Source organism: Xenopus laevis, chromosome 6L, assembly GCF_017654675.1.
Source record: "Xenopus laevis strain J_2021 chromosome 6L, Xenopus_laevis_v10.1, whole genome shotgun sequence".
Lineage (NCBI taxonomy): Eukaryota > Metazoa > Chordata > Amphibia > Anura > Pipidae > Xenopus > Xenopus laevis.
In genome coordinates, this window is record NC_054381.1 from 88,738,951 (window position 1) to 88,762,051 (window position 23,101).

General features: G+C 41.5%; 1 protein-coding gene and 1 long non-coding RNA gene across 2 annotated transcripts; both read right to left on the reverse strand.

Annotated features, from left to right (window-relative positions):
* Positions 1-1,340: 1,340 nt before the first annotated feature.
* mc4r.L (melanocortin 4 receptor L homeolog) lies at positions 1,341-3,882 on the reverse strand. The gene has a single exon (XM_018267706.2). It carries the CDS (start codon positions 2,437-2,439, stop codon positions 1,435-1,437), a length of 1,005 nt encoding a protein of 334 aa, XP_018123195.1. The 5' UTR covers positions 2,440-3,882; the 3' UTR covers positions 1,341-1,434.
* A 14,839-nt stretch (positions 3,883-18,721) lies between these two features.
* LOC108719095 lies at positions 18,722-21,825 on the reverse strand. Its single transcript, XR_005961927.1, has 4 exons — positions 21,280-21,825; positions 20,885-20,967; positions 20,500-20,582; positions 18,722-20,199 (listed from the first exon to the last, which is right to left on the reverse strand). It is a non-coding gene; the product is annotated as an uncharacterized LOC108719095 (long non-coding RNA).
* Positions 21,826-23,101: the final 1,276 nt, after the last annotated feature.

A 23,101-nucleotide genomic window follows, 5' to 3' on the forward strand; every position in this document is an offset into this window, starting at 1 on the left:
TGAATTTAATTAATGGGCACTTACTTTGAGGCCACTGGGAACATCAGTAAGAGACAGCAATATGTTGCTCATGAGCCACTGGTTGGGGTTCACTGGTCTAGGCCTTAAAATCATAACTATTTTGAAAACAACCTAGAACAATATTAAAGGAGAAGGAAAGGTTAAAACTAAGTAAGCCTTATCAGAAAGGTCCATCTAAATATACCAGTAAACCCCCCAAGTAATGTTGCTCTGAGTCCCCTGTCAAAAGAAATACTGCATCTCTTTCCTTCTATTGTGTACTCATGGGCTTCTGTATCAGACTTCCTGCCTTCATTTAAACCTCATTGCCCTGGGCAAGAGCATGCTCAGTTTGCTCCTCTCCCCCCACCCCTCCCTTCTCTACTGTAATCTGAGCCCAGAGCAGGGAGAGACTCAGGCAGGAAGTGATGTCACACCATATTAATACTGCAGCTCCTATTCTAAACAAACAGAGAGTTTCTAGAGCTTTTTACTCAGGTATGGTAAAACATTCTACAGAATAAATATAGCATTCTAGCTTGCACTATTGCAGCTAATCTATTGGCAATAAAATGCCTCTGTAGCTTTCCTTCTCCTTTAATAGTGAAAGTGTTCTACTGAGTACTCTTTGAACATTTGCTTACAGTAACTGAAAGTGGGATGCTGGGAGTTACATTTAACAGATAACAGGCTGGATATTCGTGATGTATATACTATAGATATGTAAAAGCTGTATTAGTATCATTCCTTCCAAGAAAACCCCTTTGATGCTGGGATACCCTTGTTACAAACCCTATACTAAAAACTCGCTCTGCATATAAATACATCTGGCAAAAAATATTTTTTTCCCATTCACATACCATCCAAGATGTGCTATAATAAAAAAAAAACTATTTTACACCCCTAGCACAGCTTTCATAGATCGCAAATACATTTAATCAATGCATCTTATTACATAGTGAACACTTAGGCGCATATTTATCAAGGTTCGACTTTCGAATTGAAAAAACTTTGAAATTTTAATTCAAAAAGACCAACCGAAATTAAGTCAAAGTTTTTTTTTGGTCAAATAGGTCTGTATTTGGCCGAATTCGAATCGTTTGAATCGAAGTAATAGCGCATTCGATCAAAGTCGATTCAAAGTTTTTCCCCCCAAAAAAATTTGATTTTTCAAAGTCCACCAATTGCCTCAAAATAGGTTCTAGGAGGTCCCCCATAGGCTAAAACAGCAGGTTTTAGATGGTGAATGGTCAAAGTTGAATTTTTTAAGAGACAGTACATTATAAATTTCGATATTCAAGTTTTTTTCAAATTCAAATCGAATGTGGACTATTCTCTAGTCGAAATACATAAAAAATAGCTCGAAATTCAATTTTTTTTCATTCGATACTTCATATTGACCTTTGATAAATCTGCCCCTTAGTTATCAGCATGTCAGTAACTGCTAGAGAAGTCCCATATTCCTCCCATACAGTAACAGCATATCATTTCCTTGAAGGTTTTTCTAAGCTCTTGGCTTCTTAGAGCATAAATGAGTGGATCAATAACAGAGTTGCACATGATTAGAATAAGGTAAATATTAAAGTGGGACATAAAACACACACAGTAAGGGTTCCTAGGGCAAGAAATGTAGAAAATGAGATGAAGGAAGAAGGGAGACCAACAAGCTACAAAAACTCCAAGTAAGATTGTAAGAGTAATGGCTCCTTTCATATTGGTAACCTGCCGTACTGAGCTTGTCCCAGGTAGAACAGCAATCCTCTTCATGTGAAGCCTGGCCAGCATAAACATGTGCACATAGAGGGATGCCATGAGAGCAAGCATAGTGAAAATGATACTAATCAGGCAAATAATCACAACAGCGCTGTCATAATAAATGATAAATAAGACTCCTGAAATGGAGCAAGCTGTCCAGATGCAGCTGATAATGACCACTGCTCTCCTCACAGTGATTATATTATGGTATTGCAGGGCATAAAATATAGTGAAGTATCTGTCTACTGCTATCGAGAGCAAGCTGCAAATAGAAGCCAGCAAGGAGCTGCATATAACAGAGTCCAAGATATTGTCAACATTCACAATGAAATGCTGCATATTTTTGTCCATATTGTTAAAGAGTGTAATTACTACAGTTTCAAAGCCATTAGACACACTCACAAGCATATCAGCTACAGCCAAGCTGCAGATAAAGAAGTACATAGGGGAATGGAGATTCTTGTTTCTGGTTATTGCAGCTATAACCAGTATATTTTCCATCAAGCTTACGATACCCAGGATGACAAAAACTTCAGGAGACACAAACAATTGTTCATAGCATCCTCCGGAGTGATGGCCTTTCTCCTTAGTATCGTTTGCTCCAACACCAGCAATGCGACTGTGGTTCCGAAAGTGCAGGTGATGTGTCTCATGATGATGCGTAAAATTCATTATTCCCATCATACTCAGCGATGACAAACATATGCTTGGCTTCCTCCCAGAAGCTGCCAAGTTTGGTATTGTCAATCAAGAAATCTAATATCCAGTATATTAATAGGAAAATGATCCACAGTGCAATTTATGACAAGATATCTACATTTCTTCAGGTTTTCATTCGAACTGCTTCTTGTATCCATGGCATTTTATGACCAAAAAAAAACTTTGTAGCTATTTGCTAGGTTATTCCATTATGTTGCTTGGATACCGAGAGGCAGCATACACAATGCTGTTTCAGACTTCAGATGCAGCATCACCAGTAAGGCAGCTGAAGATTTATACAGACGAAAGCAATAGCATGTATAAACTCCCTCCACCCCTTGTGTAGAAACCAATCACTTCTAGGGGTAAAGTAGTGCATGTGATTCATAATGAAGGACATTACTGCAGTGCCAATAAATGAGGAATACATGCTTTTAAAAATAAATGTAGGATTCATTACACCCCTAAAGGAACAACAAGAACATTAAGGGGCACAAAATCCCTAATTTAAAAAGCACTTGCATCCAGTGTCTGGCTGTGCTGATGCTGAGCTGGTGCTCCCTGCTGGCATGTTCAAGTTAGGGGGCTGGAGGGTGGATGTCTACATACTTCACCCCATCTACACTAATAAATACACCAGTACAGCAATTTATCTATGTGCAAAGCAAGACACGAAATGCAAAAAAATAGCCCAATCCATGCCTTGCACATATTAAATAAGTCATTTTATTTTTGTACAGCCCATGCTGTTTAAAATTAGGGCTTGCAAGCTGAAACAGATAATGCTGGACCCCCCTCCCCAAACATTGTGAACCCTGAGTGAATGCTTTAATGTCCATTTATTGATGTGGTCCTGCCCTGTATCCCTGATCTGGCTACACTGTGAACTGGAGCTGTCACATCTGAAAACCATGCAAATATTCATTACACGCAGCCAGGCTTTAGACCAACAATTCATCTGTGTGCAAGGAAATGTGCAACGTGTAAAAAAATATGGTAATTTGCACTTTGCTCTCTGCCTTGCACATATTAAATGAACCAATATGTGTTGGTAGAGCCCTTTAGTTTAAAATGAAAGGATTAGTAGCTGAAAGCTAATTTTGGACCCCTTCTACTATCATGGTGAACCCTGAATTTCATTAATGCCCATTTATCAAAGCAGCTCTGCCACAGACTGGACTTATTTTGCAGTAGATGTATGAGCACTAACAAGCAGCCCTTCAGAGACTGAATGTACTGAAAACATGTCACATTGCAGAGGCAAGAACAGATTTGAACAAAAAGAAAGACTTTGGTTTTATTGAGTTTATGTAGATTGAAAATGTAATGAATGTGCATTAGATATTACTTAAAAATTTATTCTTTTGTTATGTAATTTTTTTTGGACATTCCCTTTAAACATTTTTGCAAGTAGGAAGTAGATTAATCCTGAAACTATATGTTATTATTGATATTTTAAAAAAAAAATTAGCACTTTTAGACCCTGTCATATTCATCTTCCAGTCTGGCATTCAAACAACTGCATAATTACAAGGGTAAGTAGGACTAAAAGCCAATTTCAAAATATCTGAAAGTAACAAGTGTGACCTGCAAGGGTAAATTCCTCACTAATTTATACCCAGGTAACCAAAGGCCTCCATAAAAAACAGGATAGCTCAGGCATATTACATCTGGAGATGATGCTGATGATATTTAATTATGAAACTATGGTAAAGAAGTCTCTATAGATTCAAAGAAGATTGAATTGTGTAAAACTGATATAGTCAAACAGGTAAAAGGCCCCTTCAGTAATACATTAACGGGCAGATTTATCAAAGGTCGAGGTGAATTTTCAAATTCCAAAAATTTGAATTTCGAGCTATTTTTTGTGTACTTCGATTAGGGAATAGTCCAAATTCGATTTGAATTTTAAAAAAAATTGAATATCGAATTTATCATATACTGTCTCTTTAAAAATTTGATTTCTACCATTCGCCATCTAAAACCTGCTGAATTGCTGTTTTAGCCTATGGGGGACCTCCTAGAACCTATTTGGAGTCAATTGGTGGACTTTGAAAAATCAAAGGTTTTTTTGGGAAAAACTTTGATTCAAATTCCTTCGAATGCGCTATTACTTTGATTCGTATTCGGCAGAATACGGACCTATCCCTTGACAAATATGCCCCTAAAACAAAAAATAAACAAAGATTTTTGAACAATTTTGCAAGCTATTTGCAGAGTGATTCTTAGGGCAAATTCACTAAAGCGCGAAGCGGCTAACGCTAGCGCAAATTCGCCAGCGTGACGTCATTTCGTTACTTCGCCGATTTACTAACGGGCGCTGGAGTAAATTCGATAGCGAAGTGAATCTACTCTAGCGCTACTTCGCACCATTACTCCAGGCGAAGGTGCTCTATGGCGAAGGGACGTAACTACTCTAATTCACTAACTGCGCATTTTACTGAATGTTACCTCTTGCACCAGACTTGCCTTCGCCACCTCAGACCAGGCAAAGTGCAATAGAGTAGATAGGAATTGCTTAAAAAAAAATTGAAATTTTTTCTAATTCCCAAAAAACGCTGGCGTCTTTTCCTTTTTTAAGGGTGATAGGCTGAAAAAGATCGTAAATTTTTTTGGGGTACCCTCCTTCCCCCCTACATTTCCTAACATATGGCACCTAAACTATAAGGTGGGCACATGTGTATTGCAAAATAACAACTCTATTTTATTTTATGAAGGTTTCCCAGGCTTGTGCAGTGTAATGTATTTTCTGCTACATATATGTCCATTGTACTTTAACTCGGTGCCGTATGCACATTCGGCATCGCTAGCGTAACTTCTCTTTGCTTGACGAATTAACGATAGCGCAGCTTCGCTACCGTTTGCTTCCCTGAGCGCAACTTTGGATTTTAGTGAATTAGCGGCACCCTGGCGAAGTGCGGCAAATTGCAGCAAAGCCTGTGCTAGCACAACTCCGCAGTTTGGTGAATTTGCCCCTACATCGCTTACAATAAGAGAACCAACAGGTGACCAGATGAAAATAAAAATCTATGCTACTTGCATCGGGTAACTTCAGACTGATCAATTCCTATTAATACCAAAGCGAGCATAAAATAAGAGATAAAAAGAGTTTTAACCTTGAATGCCTACTGTGATATGTTGATATGAAAATACATTTGAAAAGCACAAGATTTGTGTTTGCTTGCTGAGGAATAGACCGCTTTAAGTACATCATCATGAAATATCATCTGCATTCTAACTCATAGCAACAGTTATTTTAGTATTGGTATGTGTATTTATACTTTATCTGAGTGTCTATGGAGTGTGAATTGTTCCATTGTTCTTACGAAGAAATATTTACATATTTTATTGTTAAATGTATTAAAATTGAAGAACATACCAACACACCCATTGTTCTTGACCTGTGAGGTACACTTATTAAAGCACTATTTATAAAAGATAGTAAGATGATTTAGACATGTGCATCAACAATATTTCATAGCAATCAACATAAACCCAATCTGTGGAGATGTTTATTAAATCTATTTGGATACAGTTTTTTTTTTAGATAAAAATGTTTAATTGTTTTGTTCCTTTAACCCCAACTTTTTGTTCTGCTGCAACGCAATCATGCTCTTTGTTTGTTGGCCATTGTTGATGGCTTGTAAAATCATGAATTAGTAAATTTGAATTTGCACCTGATTCAAACATTTATTCGTTGATGTGCGTTACCTGAACTTGTGAGATTTGTAAACGTTTATTGGAGGATTTACTTCAGTGAAATGTCATGAACCCACACAAATACCAACAAGGATTAATAACACTCTGAAAGATGTTACCTATACAGGGTACTAGTATTTCTGTTGGCATCTGCAGTGTTTTTCCCTGTGTTGGCATTTCTTTGTTTCATCAGGACCATATCATGTAAATTGCATGTATGCATTATCATTTTCCCCATATAAATATTGCTCTCTAGTTGACTCACCACTCACAGCACATCTGAAGCTGTCTCCAATATAAGGGAGAAACAGTAGGAGAAAAAACAATTACCTAAAGAAGTCAGTTCCTGGATCAGTTTTGTAATAAAAGTTGTTAATTTTAGTAACCATGTCTTTTCTAACTAAAAAGCATGCAATCCTTTCTTAAAAACATCTAATGAATCTGCCAGTTGAGCCACTTCAGGATAATTCTTACTATAAAAAGCCTCTTCTGCACCTTAAGCTGCAACCTCCTTTCTTCCAGTGTTGAATAAGGCTACAAAAAAATAATTTAATGGTGTCCACAAAGTGATCAAAATGCCCCATTAATTCTCCAGTGTAAACAATCCTAACTTGGCTGCAATGTTTTGCAACGGATATCTTACTTGGTATGCAAAAGCATCACACAGTTGTCCTGTATAAAAGGACTAATTTATATTTATGTATATTTACGTAAATACAAAGCCCATAATTATCAAATAGACAGTGTATACTGTGGATCTGTCGGGACCAGTACTGAAATCCAGCTGATTTCTTTATGACCTGACCACACAGACCTCAGTGAAGACAATAGGGCTAAAATAATCAATAACATCCCCCCACAGGCCCCAGCAGCTACGAGCACACCTACATGAGAACAATAGGTACTTGCTGAGATGTGGGGCTAGCTGGGAAATGAATAGAGCAACAAGGAGACTTGGTGGAGGAGGTTGTGCGTGAGAAACAAGGACTCATGTAATTTATTGGGACTCTGCCTGAGGGCACGCTACTATTTCTTACTTACCACAGAACATTTGGTACTTCTGAATGGTATTGGGCTTTCAATGAATGATTGCTATTGCCGGTGTATATTTGGATTTATTGGATTTATGGCATAAATTGTTAAAACACCAAGTTTTGTTTCTGTGCCCTTTCTTGGCACACTCTGGACAGAACTTAATGGCCCCATTGGTGGCAACAGAGTTGGATCATTCTGGACATACATTCAGAGAACCCAGAACAATTTGGACTTCTAAATACAAATCGAACAACAGCTACAGACCCTGGACTTACCTACCTTAAAGAGATCATATATTTATCAGTAGTATACAGGGATAGAATGAGGCTGGAATTGAACTGCTAGGGAATTCTCCTTTTGTTATGGATTATCATTCAATGCCTGATGGAAGGAAAAAACAGCAGCCTCTCCATCAGTGGATCACAATGTTGGGGCCCAGCATTTGAACTGGCTTCTCAGGAGGTCCTGGGGACAGGGGAGAACCACCAATCACCTGCATTGAATTTTTCCGTATCAGTCCAGGGATCAGAGCTCTCTAAACCGTTAGTGAAATTGACTACCTTCCCCACATTTGATAAAAGATAGGAAGGCACTGAAAACTTTTAAAATCATTGTAAGGAAAATAACAAACCCTGGTGGTCTAGTGGTGCGGTGGGGACGCCCGCCGCGCCATCGGCAGGGACGCCCGCCACGCCGCTCCTCTTCTCATGTGCCGGGTTCTTCTTAGTGAGCGTGCGGCACGCACTTCCGGGTTTAGTAGGCGCATGCAAGCTGGCGTGATGACGTCAGCGTGCAATGGCGCGAAATTTGAAAGTTTAAAAGGGATCTTCCTGGTTTTTCTCATTGCCCATGATAGGATTGTATTTCCTGGTGCTCTTGAGCCTTGTGCTATTTTGTCTGATATCTTCTGAACCTGTTTGATTCTTGTTGGGACCTCTGCCTGGCTATCTTGACTATTCTGACTTCTGGATCCTGACCTTTGCCTGCTTACGACAACTCTTCTGTTTAACCCCTTGATTGATCACCCGGTTTTGACCCTTTGCCTGTTTTGACGATCCTTGCTATCTGCCTGCCTCGACCCAGCCTGCTTGACTACGATTCTGCCTAATCCTTTTGTACCGTGACCTTCGGCCCAAAAAGACTTTGCTAACAGCTGTGCCCCTTTGCCAGCCAGAACATCTCGCCTTGTACCCCTCATTAAATCCAGGTGGCACCCAAGTAAGCTGAGGGCTCCTCCCGAAGCCCAACGGTGGTCACACTACTGGTGAAGCCGAGCCGAGACCAGGGTACTTTGCACTTGTTCTGGTATTGGGTGCTAGCCGTGACAATCATTTTGTGAGGATTACAATGTTCCACAGGCAGAGTGGCTAAACATATTGGCAGGCAAGTTAACTGGCAAGGCCAGTGAGGTTAATAGATAATTGCCTTAAGGTGGTCATACACGGGCAGATAAAGCTGCCGATATCGGTCGTTTGGACCAATTTGACAGCTTATCTGCCCGTTTATTGAGGCTTCGGACTGGTCTGAAGGTTTGATTTTTAACCGACCGACCCGTCGGAGCCCCTTGGCATATCGTAATTCGATTGTTCGGTTGTACGGCCGAACATTCGAATTACACCCGATATAGACATGTCGTTAGTGGCAAATTGGGGAAAGATCCGCTCGTTTGGCGATGTCGTCAAAGAGCGAATCTTTGAGTCTATGGCCAGCTTTACTCTCAGTGGAGTGACTATGAGAAGGTTAAGAGAGTTCTACTTGAGAATCATGTCATTTCGCCAGAGATTTATCCCTGGACCTTAAAGAGCCTTAACCAAGTAACTCTTATATGCCGCCCACTGGGTCTTTGCCATTGAGTTACATCACAACTTTTACCAGTGGGTAAGAACTAGTAGGGTGCAAACTCTTGAGGGGCTTTGTCAACTTTGCTTAATGGAACAGGTGTGGCTCCAGCTCTCATTTACAGGCCGTATGCCCATAACCACCTAGGGGATGAGCGTCACATCCACCTCTGGCTGTGGCTTTGGTTAATCCTGAAATGGTGAAAGCACCACTGCAACCTACACAGAAACACCACACCTAGGTATGCACCTCTATTAACATGTCACATCCCAATATATAGTCATGAGAGTGCAGAAGGCAGATCAAGGGAAAGACCATCACCAGATCATTCCAGTGACAGTAAATGGCAAACCAGTAAATGGACTCCTGGATTCTGATTCTACATTAAGGCCAAGCTGGCACAGGCACATTTTCCAAAGGACAAACAAACCTAAGGAGTCACATCCAAAAAACTGTACTGTGTATATTGACAACTTGGTAAGAATGGGACCAAGGCTGAATTAGAGCGAGCTTTTGGCTGTTATGTCCACTATAGATTTCCAGAAAAACTCCTGGATTTGCCTTTATGCAGTTTGAAAATCCCCATGATGCAGCTGAAGCAGTTCAGGCACTTAATTGGAAGACTCTGTATGGCAACTGTGTCAAAGTCAAATTTGCCATAAGGGGAAGATATGGGACCCATGCACAAGGCTTATCTCCCTTGCAAAAAAAAAAACATACTTGGATTTCTAGTGTGTCCGAGCCTCTTCCTACTGAGGGGACTCCCATCAACACACCTTTCACTGGGATGGAGCTAAATGTGACCATTAAGTTCTGGCCAGAGTGTGCCAAGAACGGGCACAGAAACAAAACATGGTATTTTAACAATTGATTCCATAAATCCAAATATACACCGGCAATAACAATCATTCATTGAAAGCCGATACCATTCAGAATTACCAAATGTCCCGTGGCAAATAATAAATAGTACTATGCCTGCAGGCATGAAGTACACGAGTCCTTGTCTCTTGTGCACAACCTCATCCGCACCAGGTCTCCCTGTTGCTTTATTCATTCCCCAGCTAGCACCACCTCACAGCAAGTACATATTGTTCTAATGTAGGTGTGCTCAGACCTGCTGGAGCCTGTGGGGGCATGGTGTTGCTTTTCTGACCCCTATTGTCTTCACTAAGGTCTGTGTAGTCAGGACATTTAGGGTGGTGGCAGATGTGGCGATTGTGGGGAGATTAGTCATCCAGCGACTAATCTCCCCAAATGCCTTCCCGCCAACTAGCATGTGAATCTCTGACAGGATGGCACTCAGATCTATTCATTTTTCGAGGTTGCCTCACAAGTAAACTTTGGGCGACTGCGGAAAGCCAAAGCGATCCGAGTGCCATCCTGCCGGCGATTTACATTTTAGCCGGCAGGAAGGCATTTAGGGTGATTAGTTGCCGGAAAAAGAAGAAGAAGAGATTTCTCGCTGGGTGATTAATCTCCCCACAATCAGGCCGAATTTGTGGAAAGGCTACAAATGAAAATTTGCATGGAATCTTCCATTTTCTAAACCTTTTCTTCATGTTTGATTTTAGCAGAGACTTATTCTTTTTTTTATTTTGTCACAAGCTTTTGTTCAAGCTTTTGCAACAATCTGTTCTATCTTGACTACAAATAACCCTGTGCAAGTCTAAAACAGAATCTTTGAAGTTAGCCTTTTTGTCCCTGAAAATGTATTTTCAAGATAACAATAGCAACTGAATTTAAAAAGTGGTGTCTTACAACTTTTCCTATTATATTTTATACAATAGCATCCGGCTCTAATAGTTTCTGTTGTTTTGGCGTGCCACCTTTGTAACTGGTAGCAGCAGGAAAAAATGTTAATGTACTAATGCAAAACAATACTTTGCAAATGTATTTGCATTTAACTATTCTATATTGTATATATTTTAATGCTAGTAGCTTGCCCATACCCTGCATAATGCTACCTTTTACAAAGTTTGTTCTATTGTGTTAGAAAAACCATTGATTACTGTCTGTTATTTACCTATCATACAAATTATTAAATGTCAAACTATAGTCAAGTTAACACATTCCCTTGTCATTTATAAATGTAAACTAATAACTTGTATTTATGAATTGTAAAATAATGTTTTAATAGCAGTCTTGTGTAACTAAGACACTAACCAATGCTCACTTATAAGATGATTATTTGTAATAAAAATGTGTTAAAGGGACAAAATGAACCTAATTATACCTATGCTCAATATGACCACAGTAAATAAGAATTTTTTGTTGATAATATATTCTGCCTTTTATTTTAATTTACTGAGAAAAATGGAAAATTGTTTAATTTTTCCCTCAGCAACCTCCCCTCTAAAAGGAGATTTTGAGCTTTGTATTAATAAATCCTTTATTCTCTTAAGTTGGCTTTAAATGAGAACTAAATCCTAAAAATGAATATGGGTAAAAATGACATTTTATATACTGAATTTATTGCACCAGCCTAAAGTTTCATGTTCTCAATAGCAGCAATGATTCAGGACTTCAAACGTGTTATAGGGGGTGGAAAGTGTCTGTGTCTGCTGTTAAAAAGCTAAGCTTAGGGGTTGTTACAAATTATCCAGCACAAAATTAGGTTGGCTGATGCTACAAGGCTTCTATTAAATTCTGATGCAGTTGCACTGGGTTATGTGCTGCTATGTAGTAATTATCTGCCTTATATTGTGACATTTCTATTCTATGTGTACTGTATATTGTGAGTGGGTCCCTAAGCTCAGTAAGTGACAACAGCACAGAGCATGTGCAGTGAATCAGCAGAAAAAAAGCGTGATAAAAATACCTCGTCCTGGTGGTCTAGTGGGGGGACGGCAGGGACGCCTGCCGCCCCCTCGACAGGGACGCCCGTCACGCCGCGCTGCTCCTTTGCCGGCTCCCTTGTGCACGCAGCATGCACACTTCTGATTTAAAGGCGCATGCGTGCTGACGTAATGACGTCAGCGCGAGAGGCGCCAAATTCAAAAAGTATTTAAAGGGCATTCCTACAGTTTGTCATTGCCCGTGATAGGATTTTGTTCCTGGTGCTTTTGAGCTTTTGCTATATTCTGAACCTGATTCCTGTTTTTGACCCCTGCCTGCTATTTGACTACTCTGATTTCTGGATTCTGACCCTTGCCTGATTACTGACTACCGCCTCTGATTAACCCTCTGATTGACTCCCTGGTTTGACCCATGCCTGTCTGATAACGATTATTCTCTGCCTGATCTGACTACTCCTTTGCCTAAACGCCTTGTACTGCGATCTTCTGTTCAAAGACTTTGCTTTACTGTCGTGCCCCTCTGCCTATCCAGAACCCTCATCTTGCACCTCTCGTTTAAGTCCAGGTGGCATCCAAGTAAGCCGAGGGCTCCTCCCGAGGCCCAAAGGCGGTCACACTACTGGTGAAGCACGAGCCGAGACCAGGGTGCCTGGTGTTTGTTCTGGTGTTGGGTGCCGACCGTGACATTATCACGGGCCCAAGATGGACGAAGAAGGTCGAGCTGCCGCTGCTCCTTCCACCACTGAAGCGCTACTTACCACACTGTTACAGCGCCTGGAAGAACATGAGCAGAGGCAAGATTACCTGATGCAAGGTTTCCACAATTTGACCCGTCGACTGGATGCTTCTGTTCAGTCTCCAGCTCCAGTAGTCACCCCTCCTGTGGCCACTCCTGTGGGTTCTCCTGCTCTGTTGGGTAATGTATCCAAAACCCATGAACCCAAAATTGTGTTTCCTGATAAATTCAATGGGGACAGGTCAAAATTTTTCCTGTTCCAAGAGGCATGTAAATTATACCTCAGCTTTTTCCCCCATTCATTCACTGCTGGCGAGGAAAAAGTGAGGTTTGTAATAACCCTATTACAGAGTGATCCCCAAGTTTGGGCTCTCAGATTGCCCCTCTCAGATCCTGCCCGTTTTTCCCTTGATTAATTTTTTTAAAACCATGGCTGTACTTTATGATGACCCGGATCGTGCATCTTCTGCCGACTCCGCGATTCGTAAATTGCGCCAGGGGAAACGGGATGCGGAGGTGTATTGCACCGAGTTCCGCCGGTGGGCAGTGGAGACTGGGTGGAACGACATGGCGCTTCGTAGCTTCCGTATTGGGCTGTCTGATTCTGTCAAAGATAGCTTGGTAAATTACCCTTTAGCCTCCAACCTGGATGATCTCATGTCACTTGCCATCCAGGTAGATAGGAGGCAGAGGGAAAGAAGGGGTGAAAGGGGTTCTCCTATGCATTCTGGGTTTACCAATGTTAAGTATAACTTTTCTAATATGGTATCCAATGTTAAGTCCCCTAACCCTTCCATGGTTCAACCTGAGGAAAAAGCCCGCAGGCGTTCCCTTGGTCTTTGCATTTACTGTGGGGAAAAGGGTCATTTCCTGAATTTATGTCCTAAGAGGCCGGGAAACTTCCAAGCCTAAATGGAGAAGGGGAACTCCATTTGGGTGCAGAAGTTTCCTCTCCCCAGTCTACCTCTAGGATTCTGATACCTGTTAAACTCACCTGGGCTACGGGTTCTGTCAGGATGTCCGCTTTTGTGGATTCAGGGGCGGAGGTAAATTTTCTGGATGCCACCTTTGCAGCAAAATTTGGTATTCCCTTAATCCCCCTAATTCCTCCTATGAGGATTTTGGCAGTTGATAAAAAACCTTTAGGTTCAGGCCTGGTAACTAAAAAGTCTGTGTCTCTTTCCATGTGCTCTGATAATCATCACAGTGAGAGGTTAGCCCTTTTTATCATTGAGGGTGCGTCTTCTCCTCTTATTTTGGGGTTACCTTGGCTCCAGACCCATAATCCTCATATTGACTGGGTATCAGGGAAGATTCTGCAATGGGGTCTTAAGTGTGGTGGTTCATGTATTCCTCAGGTGGTGGCAACCACTTCTTTAGAAGGTTTACCTGCAGCATATGCTGACGTGTTTTCTAAGAAAGCTGCAGAAACCCTTCCTCCACACAGGCAGTATGATTGCTCTATAGATCTAATTCCTGGGTCTATTCCTCCTCGGGGTAGAACATACCCTCTTTCCTTGCCGGAGGCCCAGGCAATGAAAGAATATATTAAGGACAACCTTGAAAGAGGGTTCATTAGGCCTTCTAGTTCCCCTGCCGGGGCGGGTTTTTTCTTTGTTGGGAAGAAGGATGGTGGTCTACGCCCCTGTATAGATTATAGGGGTCTCAATAAGATCACCATAAAAAACCGCTATCCCCTCCCATTAATTTCTGAATTGTTTGACCAGGTTAAGGGTGCCAAGATCTATTCTAAGATAGATCTTAGGGGCACCTATAATCTCATGCGCATTAGGGAGGGGGATGAGTGGAAAACTGCATTTAACACCAGGGACGGCCACTACGAATATCTTGTAATGCCCTTTGGTCTCTGTAACGCACCCGCCGTGTTCCAAGAATTTGTCAACGACATCTTTCGGGACCTGCTAGGGATATTCGTAGTGGTCTATCTTGACGATATCTTGATTTTCTCCTCTAATTTGGGTGAACATAGAAATCATGTTCATCAAGTCTTGTGCAGACTCAGGGAGAATAATCTTTATGCAAAACTGGAGAAATGTATCTTTGAGGTTACTTCCGTTCAGTTTCTAGGGTTTAATATTTCCAGCAAGGGTCTTGAAATGGATCCAGGCAAGGTGAGAGCTGTACTGGATTGGACCCAACCCCAATCATTACGTGCTACCCAAAGGTTCCTGGGGTTTGCAAATTACTATCGTCAATTTATTAAGAATTTTTTGGCCTCCTGAAGCTGTACAAGCTTTTGAATTCCTCAAAAAGGAATTCAGTTCTGCCCCTATCCTTCGTCACCCCGACACTGCGCTTCCTTTTATTGTGGAGGTTGACGCCTCTGAGGTAGGAGCTGGGGTAGTCCTTTCTCAAAGGCACCCAACTACCAACAAGTTACATCCCTGTGCTTTCTTCTCCAGGAAGTTTTCACCCGCAGAGGTGAATTATGATATAGGTAACAGGGAATTGTTGGCAGTCAAATGGGCGGCATCTTCTAGAAGGTGCTAAACATTTGGTGACGGTCTATACTGACCATAAAAACTTACTGTATATTGAATCAGCTAAACGCCTAAATCCTAGGCAAGCCCGGTGGGCTTTATTCTTCTCTAGATTCAATTTTTTGTTAACTTTTCGGCCTGGTTCCAAAAATACCAAGGCGGATGCACTCTCTAGGAGTTTTGAAACCTTTTCCTCTGACTCTAGTGAGTGTACTCCCATCATTCCCAGGGAAATAATTTTTTGCGACCTTGGAGTCTGACCTCTCTTCCTTGTTGTCCCCTTTACAGTCATCTGCTCCTGCTGATACCCCATCTGGTAAATGGTTCGTTCCTGAGGAGCTTAGGGAACAAGTGTTAAGAGAGGTTCATGATTCTAAAGTGGCAGGTCATCCAGGTATTGCAAAAACCATTTCTCTTTTATCCCGTCATGTCTGGTGGTCTTCCTTCAAACAGGATACTAAAACATTTGTCAATTCCTGTCCAGTCTGCCAAAGGTCTAAGTCATCTCATATTCTGTCCCAGGGTCGATTAAACCCCTTACCCATCCCAGAGAAACAATGGTCTCACATTTCCATGGATTTTATTGTGGAGTTGCCTCCTTCTCAGGGTAAGACAGTGATTTGGGTGGTGGTCGATAGGTTCAGTAAAATGGCTCATTTTATTCCTCTTCCACATCTCCCTTCTGCTAAAACCCTGGCTGACTTATTCATTACTCATATTTTTAAATTCCATGGTTTTCCTGAAAATATTGTTTCTGACAGGGGGGTTCAGTTTGTTTCAAGATTTTGGCATGCCTTCTGTTCCTTGGTGGGTACTGAATTATCTTTTTCCTCTGCCTATCACCCCCAAACTAACGGTCAAACCGAAAGGGTGAACCAGTCCCTTGAGCAGTATCTCAGATGCTATGTGTCCGATAACCAGTCCACATGGTCCGAATTGCTACCCTGGGCAGAATTTGCATACAATAATGCTACCCATTCCTCCATAGGAGATTCTCCTTTCTTTGTTGTCTATGGTTTGCACCCCAAAGCGTTTTCTTTTTCTGACTCTAATTCCCCTGTACCCTCTGCCAATTCTTCTGTCCTGAAATTTTCCGAAATTTGGTCTCAAGTTCATAATTCGTTATCCGCAGCTTCCCTAGCTCAGAAAAAAGCTGCTGACAAATCCCGTAGGGAAGCACCCCAGTACAAGGTGGGAGATTTGGTATGGTTGTCGACTAAGAATATCAAGTTGAAGGTTCCCTCTCCTAAACTGGGTCCTAGGTTCATTGGTCCATACCCCATCATTGCAATAATTAATCCATCTTCTGTCCGTCTTCAGTTACCTCCTAATTTCAAAATTTCTAATTCCTTCCATGTTTCTCTTTTGAAGCCTGCCAATAATTCTCATCATCTGTCTGTTCCTCCACCCGTGTTGGTTGAAGGTCAGCCTGAGTATGAGATCCAGGAGTTCCTCGACTCCCGCCTCGTGAGGGGTAAGTTGCAATATCTTACCAGGTGGAAGGGCTTCAGTCCTGAGGAGAACTCTTGGGTCTCAGTTGATGACATCAAGGCTGACCGCCTCAGGAAGCAATTCCACTCCAAATTTCCTGGTAAACCTGGGGGTCCAGTGGCCCCCCCCTAGAGAGGGGGGTAATGTGATAAAAATACCTTGTCCTGGTGGTCTAGTGGGGGGACGGCAGGGACGCCTGCCACCCCCTCGACGGGGACGCCCGTCACGCTGCGCTGCTCCTGTGCCGGCTCCCTAGTGCGCGCGCGCATGCGCACTTCTGATTTAAAGGTGCATGCGCTCTGACGTAATGACGTCAGCGCGAGAGGCGCCAAATTCAAAAAGTATTTAAAGGGCATTCCTACAGTTTGTCATTGCCCGTGATAGGATTTTGTTCCTGGTGCTTTTGAGCTTTTGCTATATTCTGAACCTGTTTTGATTCCTGTTTTTGACCCCTGCCTGGCTATTTGACTACTCTGATTTCTGGATTCTGACCCTTGCCTGATTACTAACTACCGCCTCTGATTTACCCTCTGATTGACTCCCTCGTTTGACCCTTGCCTGTCTGATAACGATTATTCTCTGCCTGCCTCGACCCGGCCTGATCTGACTACTCCTTTGCCTAAACGCCTTGTACTGCGATCTTCTGTTCAAAGACTTTGCTTTACTGTCGTGCCCCTCTGCCTATCCAGAACCCTCATCTTGCACCTCTCGTTTAAGTCCAGGTGGCATCCAAGTAAGCCGAGGGCTCCTCCCGAGGCCCAAAGGCGGTCACACTACTGGTGAAGCACGAGCCGAGACCAGGGTGCCTGGTGTTTGTTCTGGTGTTGGGTGCCGACCGTGACAAGAAGACTGGGAGCTACTGGGGCATCGTTGGAGGCACAGATCTTTACTGCTAAAGGGCCGTGGTTACCTTGGGCTGGTACAGAAGCCCAAAACATAATGTACAACATTTCTAGCCTACTTATCTTTTTAAGCTTTAGTTCTCCTTTATGATATAGAGCAGCTCATTATACAGTTGGGTTATTTGTGCATTGGTAATTGTCTTACTACTGGATCTGCTATTATTTATACAGCAACTCTCTAAAATCAAGAAGTTGAGGAGGAAACTGGAAATTGAAAGTGGTTTCCATTTCAGCCTTTGCTTGTTTGAGTGCAATAAATAACATAAAACAAAATGACTAAAGTGCTTCTTCCAATGCAAAGTGAAATCAGGATGCTGTTGAACATGGAGATGTATATGGATGCTGTACAGTAACAGTAAGAAGGGAACAAGAATAGGGGAAAAAGCAGGGCCAGAAGTACATAGACAGATCAACTTGTGTGTGTTTAGCACATATGCCCTGATTTACCAGCATCAGTTATTGGAGGGGAGAAAGAGACAGCTCCTAACATTACAACACAGCAATTCCATTATAAAAAGGGTAACGGCTTAGGTGGAGATGTGCTAATTTAAGTTACCCTATAAGGAGCATCTGAAGGTATGGGATTGTTCAAGACCACCACTTCAATGGCACATCAGGGTCTTTTGAATTTGGGGCTAACTTAAGTGCAGGGTATGCAGGGAGTTCGCCAAAATCTTGGAAATCTGCAGAATGGTGTAGGAACCTAATGTTGCTTGGGGTTTTTCCTACAGTGGTAGATGGTGAAATGTAATGAACTTTAATGATCAGCTAGTTAATTATTCAAGTTCCTTCTGGTAATAAAACGATCAATGTTTTCTGTTTAAAACAAAACATATGTTAAAAACATAACATTTCTGCAAATGTTTTCTGTTTTATGTTAAAACTGTGTGCGCAGAGAAGTGTGTGGGCCAGAATATGTACAAAAGGATGCATTTTCACGCTAAATCTGTTGGACTCAAAATTTTACTTTTTTTACGCAGTTCGTTTTTGTAATAAAATGAGATGGCCACCTTCAGCTATTTTGAGCTGGTTTACTATGCTTTACAGACTTCAATTTAGGTTTAGCCCCCTTAGCTTATGACGTACATTTAGGCCAACTTCCCCTAAGGGAATATATGATCACTTTGTATAATTATACAAGCCAGGCCTTGTAACCCTTGTGCTCTTGTAGACTGATTGTGTCCACTCTGATGTTTTGTGATTTGGATATTTTGTCACATCAACACCTGCCACATCAAGAATATAAGGTTGCAACCTGGTTAGTGTTAAGTTATTAACAGGGCAGAAAGATACAAATATAGGAAAGGTTGTATTTTTGGTAGTAAAACTACAAGAATAAGCAAAAAAAAAAATACAGGATGGATAGACAGTCTATGATTGAACCTGCTCTATACTTGAGGAACTTATATTTAAATGGTTATAGCCTTCCTTTTATAACAAGAAGCATCTTCAATATCCTTTACAACTGGCATTATATCTTTATAATAGATATTCAAACCACAAGGTCCTAAAGCGAATCTAATACCTACTGCAGAGTGACTGAGTTAAAGTATCCCAGCACAAAGCAAACAACATCACATCTGTGTTAAATAATATGGAAACTTCATATGTGTATTAACAGAAAAGCGCCCAGCACAAATAAAGGGTACAAACAAATGAAATAGAAATCTAAAAATGGGAAATGTTGGCATGGTAATATTGCTTGTCTTTTTTAGCACATATATAAGAAAATGAAAGACTATATAGTAAGTCCATTAACCCTTTCACTGCCAGCCGATTTGTTCCAAAAGTGAACATCTACTGCCAAGCAGTTTTCAGACATTTTGAACTCATTGCATTTAGTTAGGTTTTTTGACAAGAAAACCTACACGAAATATGGCAAATTATATATTGTTTTTTTCAGAACGATTTGGGCTTGAACGCTGTAAAAAATTTTTTTACTTATTCTGGAGATGTAACAAAAATTTTGAGTGAAATATGTAAAAAAAAAAAGTGAAATAAAGAAAAAAGGGTTTATATTTTGTGTCTTTTTTCCCAAGATATCTTACATATGCCGATAAAAATTACTGTTTGTAAATACCAAATACATATTGGTATCCCACTTTTCTTGTCCACAGGACACCCCAATAATGAAACAGCATTTTGTACAATTTCACCTCAAAACAAAATAGATAAGTGTATCTCCCGGTTAACATGGTATATCTAACGAAAGAAGTGAAAACCCCCCATAAATTAGGTATTTTTAGAAACTGCATACTTTTAGGTTTTTAGTTGTCGTGTAGTTTTTGCTGTAAATGTAGTCGCCATCACACAAACCACCATAAAACTCAAACAATATTTTTCAAGTTTTTTATTTTTTTCTGAAACACTATCACAGTCACAAAGTAAAAAGTCAATTTGAGAAAAAAAATCTCCAATAAAAATTTTCAATGAAGCCAGATCAGAAATAAAAAATTGTCCCGAACTAAACGATACCTCACATGCAGGGGTGCACCTAGAGACGCGGCCTCCAAACACCCCAAAACAGGGCCAAAACAAAAAGGCAATTTCAGCTGGAAAATTTGGGGCTGCGCTCTAGGTGCACACCTTGCAGTTTCCCAGCCTAAACACCCCTTTACCTGTAAAATACCCCCCACAAACCATATATTCCTAGAAAGTACACACCTGCAGCTATTCATCGGCGCCATCCTTTCCTTCATACGCGGAAGATTGCGGACGCAGCACTCTGAAGAAGTTTACGGTTTAGCCTGAAATAAATAAAAAAATGGACAATGTGAGATTTCTCCCCAAAATAGCCTTGGAAACTACAAAAAACCTACTAAATATCACTCTGCAACTAGTCCTGAACAAAACGATACCCCACATGCAGGGGTGCACCTAGAGACGCGGCCTCCAAACACAACAAAACAGGGCCAATACACAAAGGCAATTTCAACTAGAAAATTTGGGGCTGCGCTCTAGGTGCACACCTTGCAGTTTCCCAGCCTAAACACCCCCTTACCTGTGAAATACCCCCCACAAACCATATATTCCTAGAAAGTACACACCTGCAGCTATTCATTGGCACCATCCTTTCCTTCATATGCAGAGGATTGCGGACGCAGCACTCCGAAGAATTTTACGGTTTAGCCTGAAATAAACAAAAAAATGGAGACAAAGTAAGATTTCTCCCCAAAATAGTCATGAAAACAACAAATAACCTACTAAATATCAATGTGCAACCTGTCCTGAACAAAACGATACCCCACATGCAGGGGTGCACCTAGAGACGCGGCCTCCAAACACCCCAAAACTGGGCCAATACACAAAGGCAATTTCAACTAGAAAATTTGGGGCTGCGCTCTAAGTGCACACCTTGCAGTTTCCCAGCCTAAACACCCCCTTACCTGTGAAATACCCCCCACAAACCATATATTCCTAGAAAGTACACACCTGCAGCTATTCATCGACACCATCCTTTCCTTCATATGCGGAGAATTGCGGACGCAGCACTCCGAAGAAGTTTACGGTTTAGCCTGATATAAACAAAAAAAATGGAGACAAAGTGAGATTTCTCCCCACAATAGCCTTGAAAACTACAAAAAACCTATTAAATATCAATCTTCAACTTGTCCTGAACAAAACGATACCACACATGCAAGGGTGCACCTAGAGACGCGGCCTCCAAACACCCCAAAACAGGGCCAATGCAGAAAGGCAATTTCAGCTGGAAAATTTAGGGCTGCGCTCTAGGTGCACATCTTGCAGTTTCCCAGCCTAAACACCCCCTTACCTGTGAAACTCTGAAATACCCCCCCACAAACCATATATTCCTAAAAAGTACACACCTGCAGCTATTTATCGGCGCCAACCATTCCTTCATATGCCGAGAATTGCGGGCGCAGCACTCCGAAGTTTACAGTTTAGCCTGAAATAAACAAAAAAAATGGAGACAAAGTAAGATTTCTCCCCAAAATAGTCATGAAAACTACAAAAAACCTACTAAATATCACTCTGCAACTAGTCCTGAACAAAACGATACCCCACATGCAGGGGTGCACCTAGAGACGCGGCCTCCAAACACCCCAAAACAGGGCCAATACACAAAGGCAATTTCAGCTGGAAAATTTGGGGCTGCGCTCTAGGTGCACACCTTGCAGTTTCCCAGCCTAAACAGCCCTTTACCTGTAAAATACCCTCCACAAACCATATATTCCTAGAAAGTGCACACCTGCATCTATGCATCGGCGCCATCCTTTCCTTCATACGCGGAGAATTGTGGGCGCAGCACTCTGAAGAATTTTATGGTTTAGCCGGAAATAAACAAAAAAATGGAGACAAAGTTTGATTTCTCCCCAAAATAGCCGTGAAAACTACTAAATATCAATCTGCAACTTGTCCTGAACAAAACGATACCACACATGCAGGGGTGCACCTAGAGACGCGGCCTCCAAACACCCCAAAACAGGGCCAATACACAAAGGCAATTTCAGCTGGAAAATTTGGGGCTGCGCTCTAAGTGCACATCTTGCAGTTTCCCAGCCTAAACACCCCCTTACCTGTGAAATACCCCCACAAACCATATATTCCTAGAAAGTACACACCTGCAGCTATTCATGTGCACCAACCTTTCCTTCATATGCGGAGAATTGCAGGCGCAGCACTCCGAAGAATTTTACAGTCTAGCCTGAAATAAACAAAAAAAGGGAGACAAAGTTAGATTTCTCTCCAAAATTGCCATGACAACAGAAAAAAACCTACTAAAAATCGATCAGCAACTCCTCCCAAAAAAAAAATTGGGGTTGCAGTTCTCCATAGAAGTTTGCAGTTTTAATCTTTGAGGTTGAAACTGCAAATTCTACAGAGAAATGCGCCCAAATTATGCATGTAGCAAAGAAAGGATGGCACAGATGAATAGCTGCTTGTGTGCAATTTCAAGGAATATATAGTTTGTGGGGGGTATTTCACAGGTAAGGGGGTGTTTAGACTGGAAAACTGCAAAGTGTACACTTAGAGGGCAGCCCCAAATGTATCTATTTCCCCTGTTTTAGGGTGTTTGGTGACCGTGTCGTTAGGTGTACCCTTGCGTGTGTGGTATCATTTTGTTTGGGAGGAGTTGCAGATTGATTTTTAGTAGGTTTTTTTTTCTTGGTCATGGCAATTTTGGGGAGAAATCTAACTTTGGCCCTTTCCCTCCCCCCCTTTATTTCACGCTAAACCGCAAACTACGGAGCACTGCACCTCCAATTCTGCATGTAGGAAAGCAAGGATGGCGCCCCTGCATAGCTGCAGGTGTGCACTTTCCAGGAATATATGGTTTGTCTGGGTATTTCACAGGTAAGGGGGTGTTTGGGCTGGGGAAACAGCAAGGTGTACACTTTAGAGTGCAGCCCCAAATTTTCCAGCTGAAATTGCCCTTGTGTATTGGCCCTGTTTTGGGGTGTTTGGAGGCTTCACCTCTAGGTGCACCCCAGCATGTGTGGCATTGTTTTGTTCAGGATCAGTTACAGATTGATAGTTAGAAGTTGCTGTAAAAACGAAAAAAATAAATAAATAAACTTACTAAAAATATGTGCAATTGTGGTGAGAAATCTAAAATAAAACTGCTAAATATCAATCTGCAACTTCTCCTGAACAAAACAATACCCCACATGCAGTGGCATAACCAAT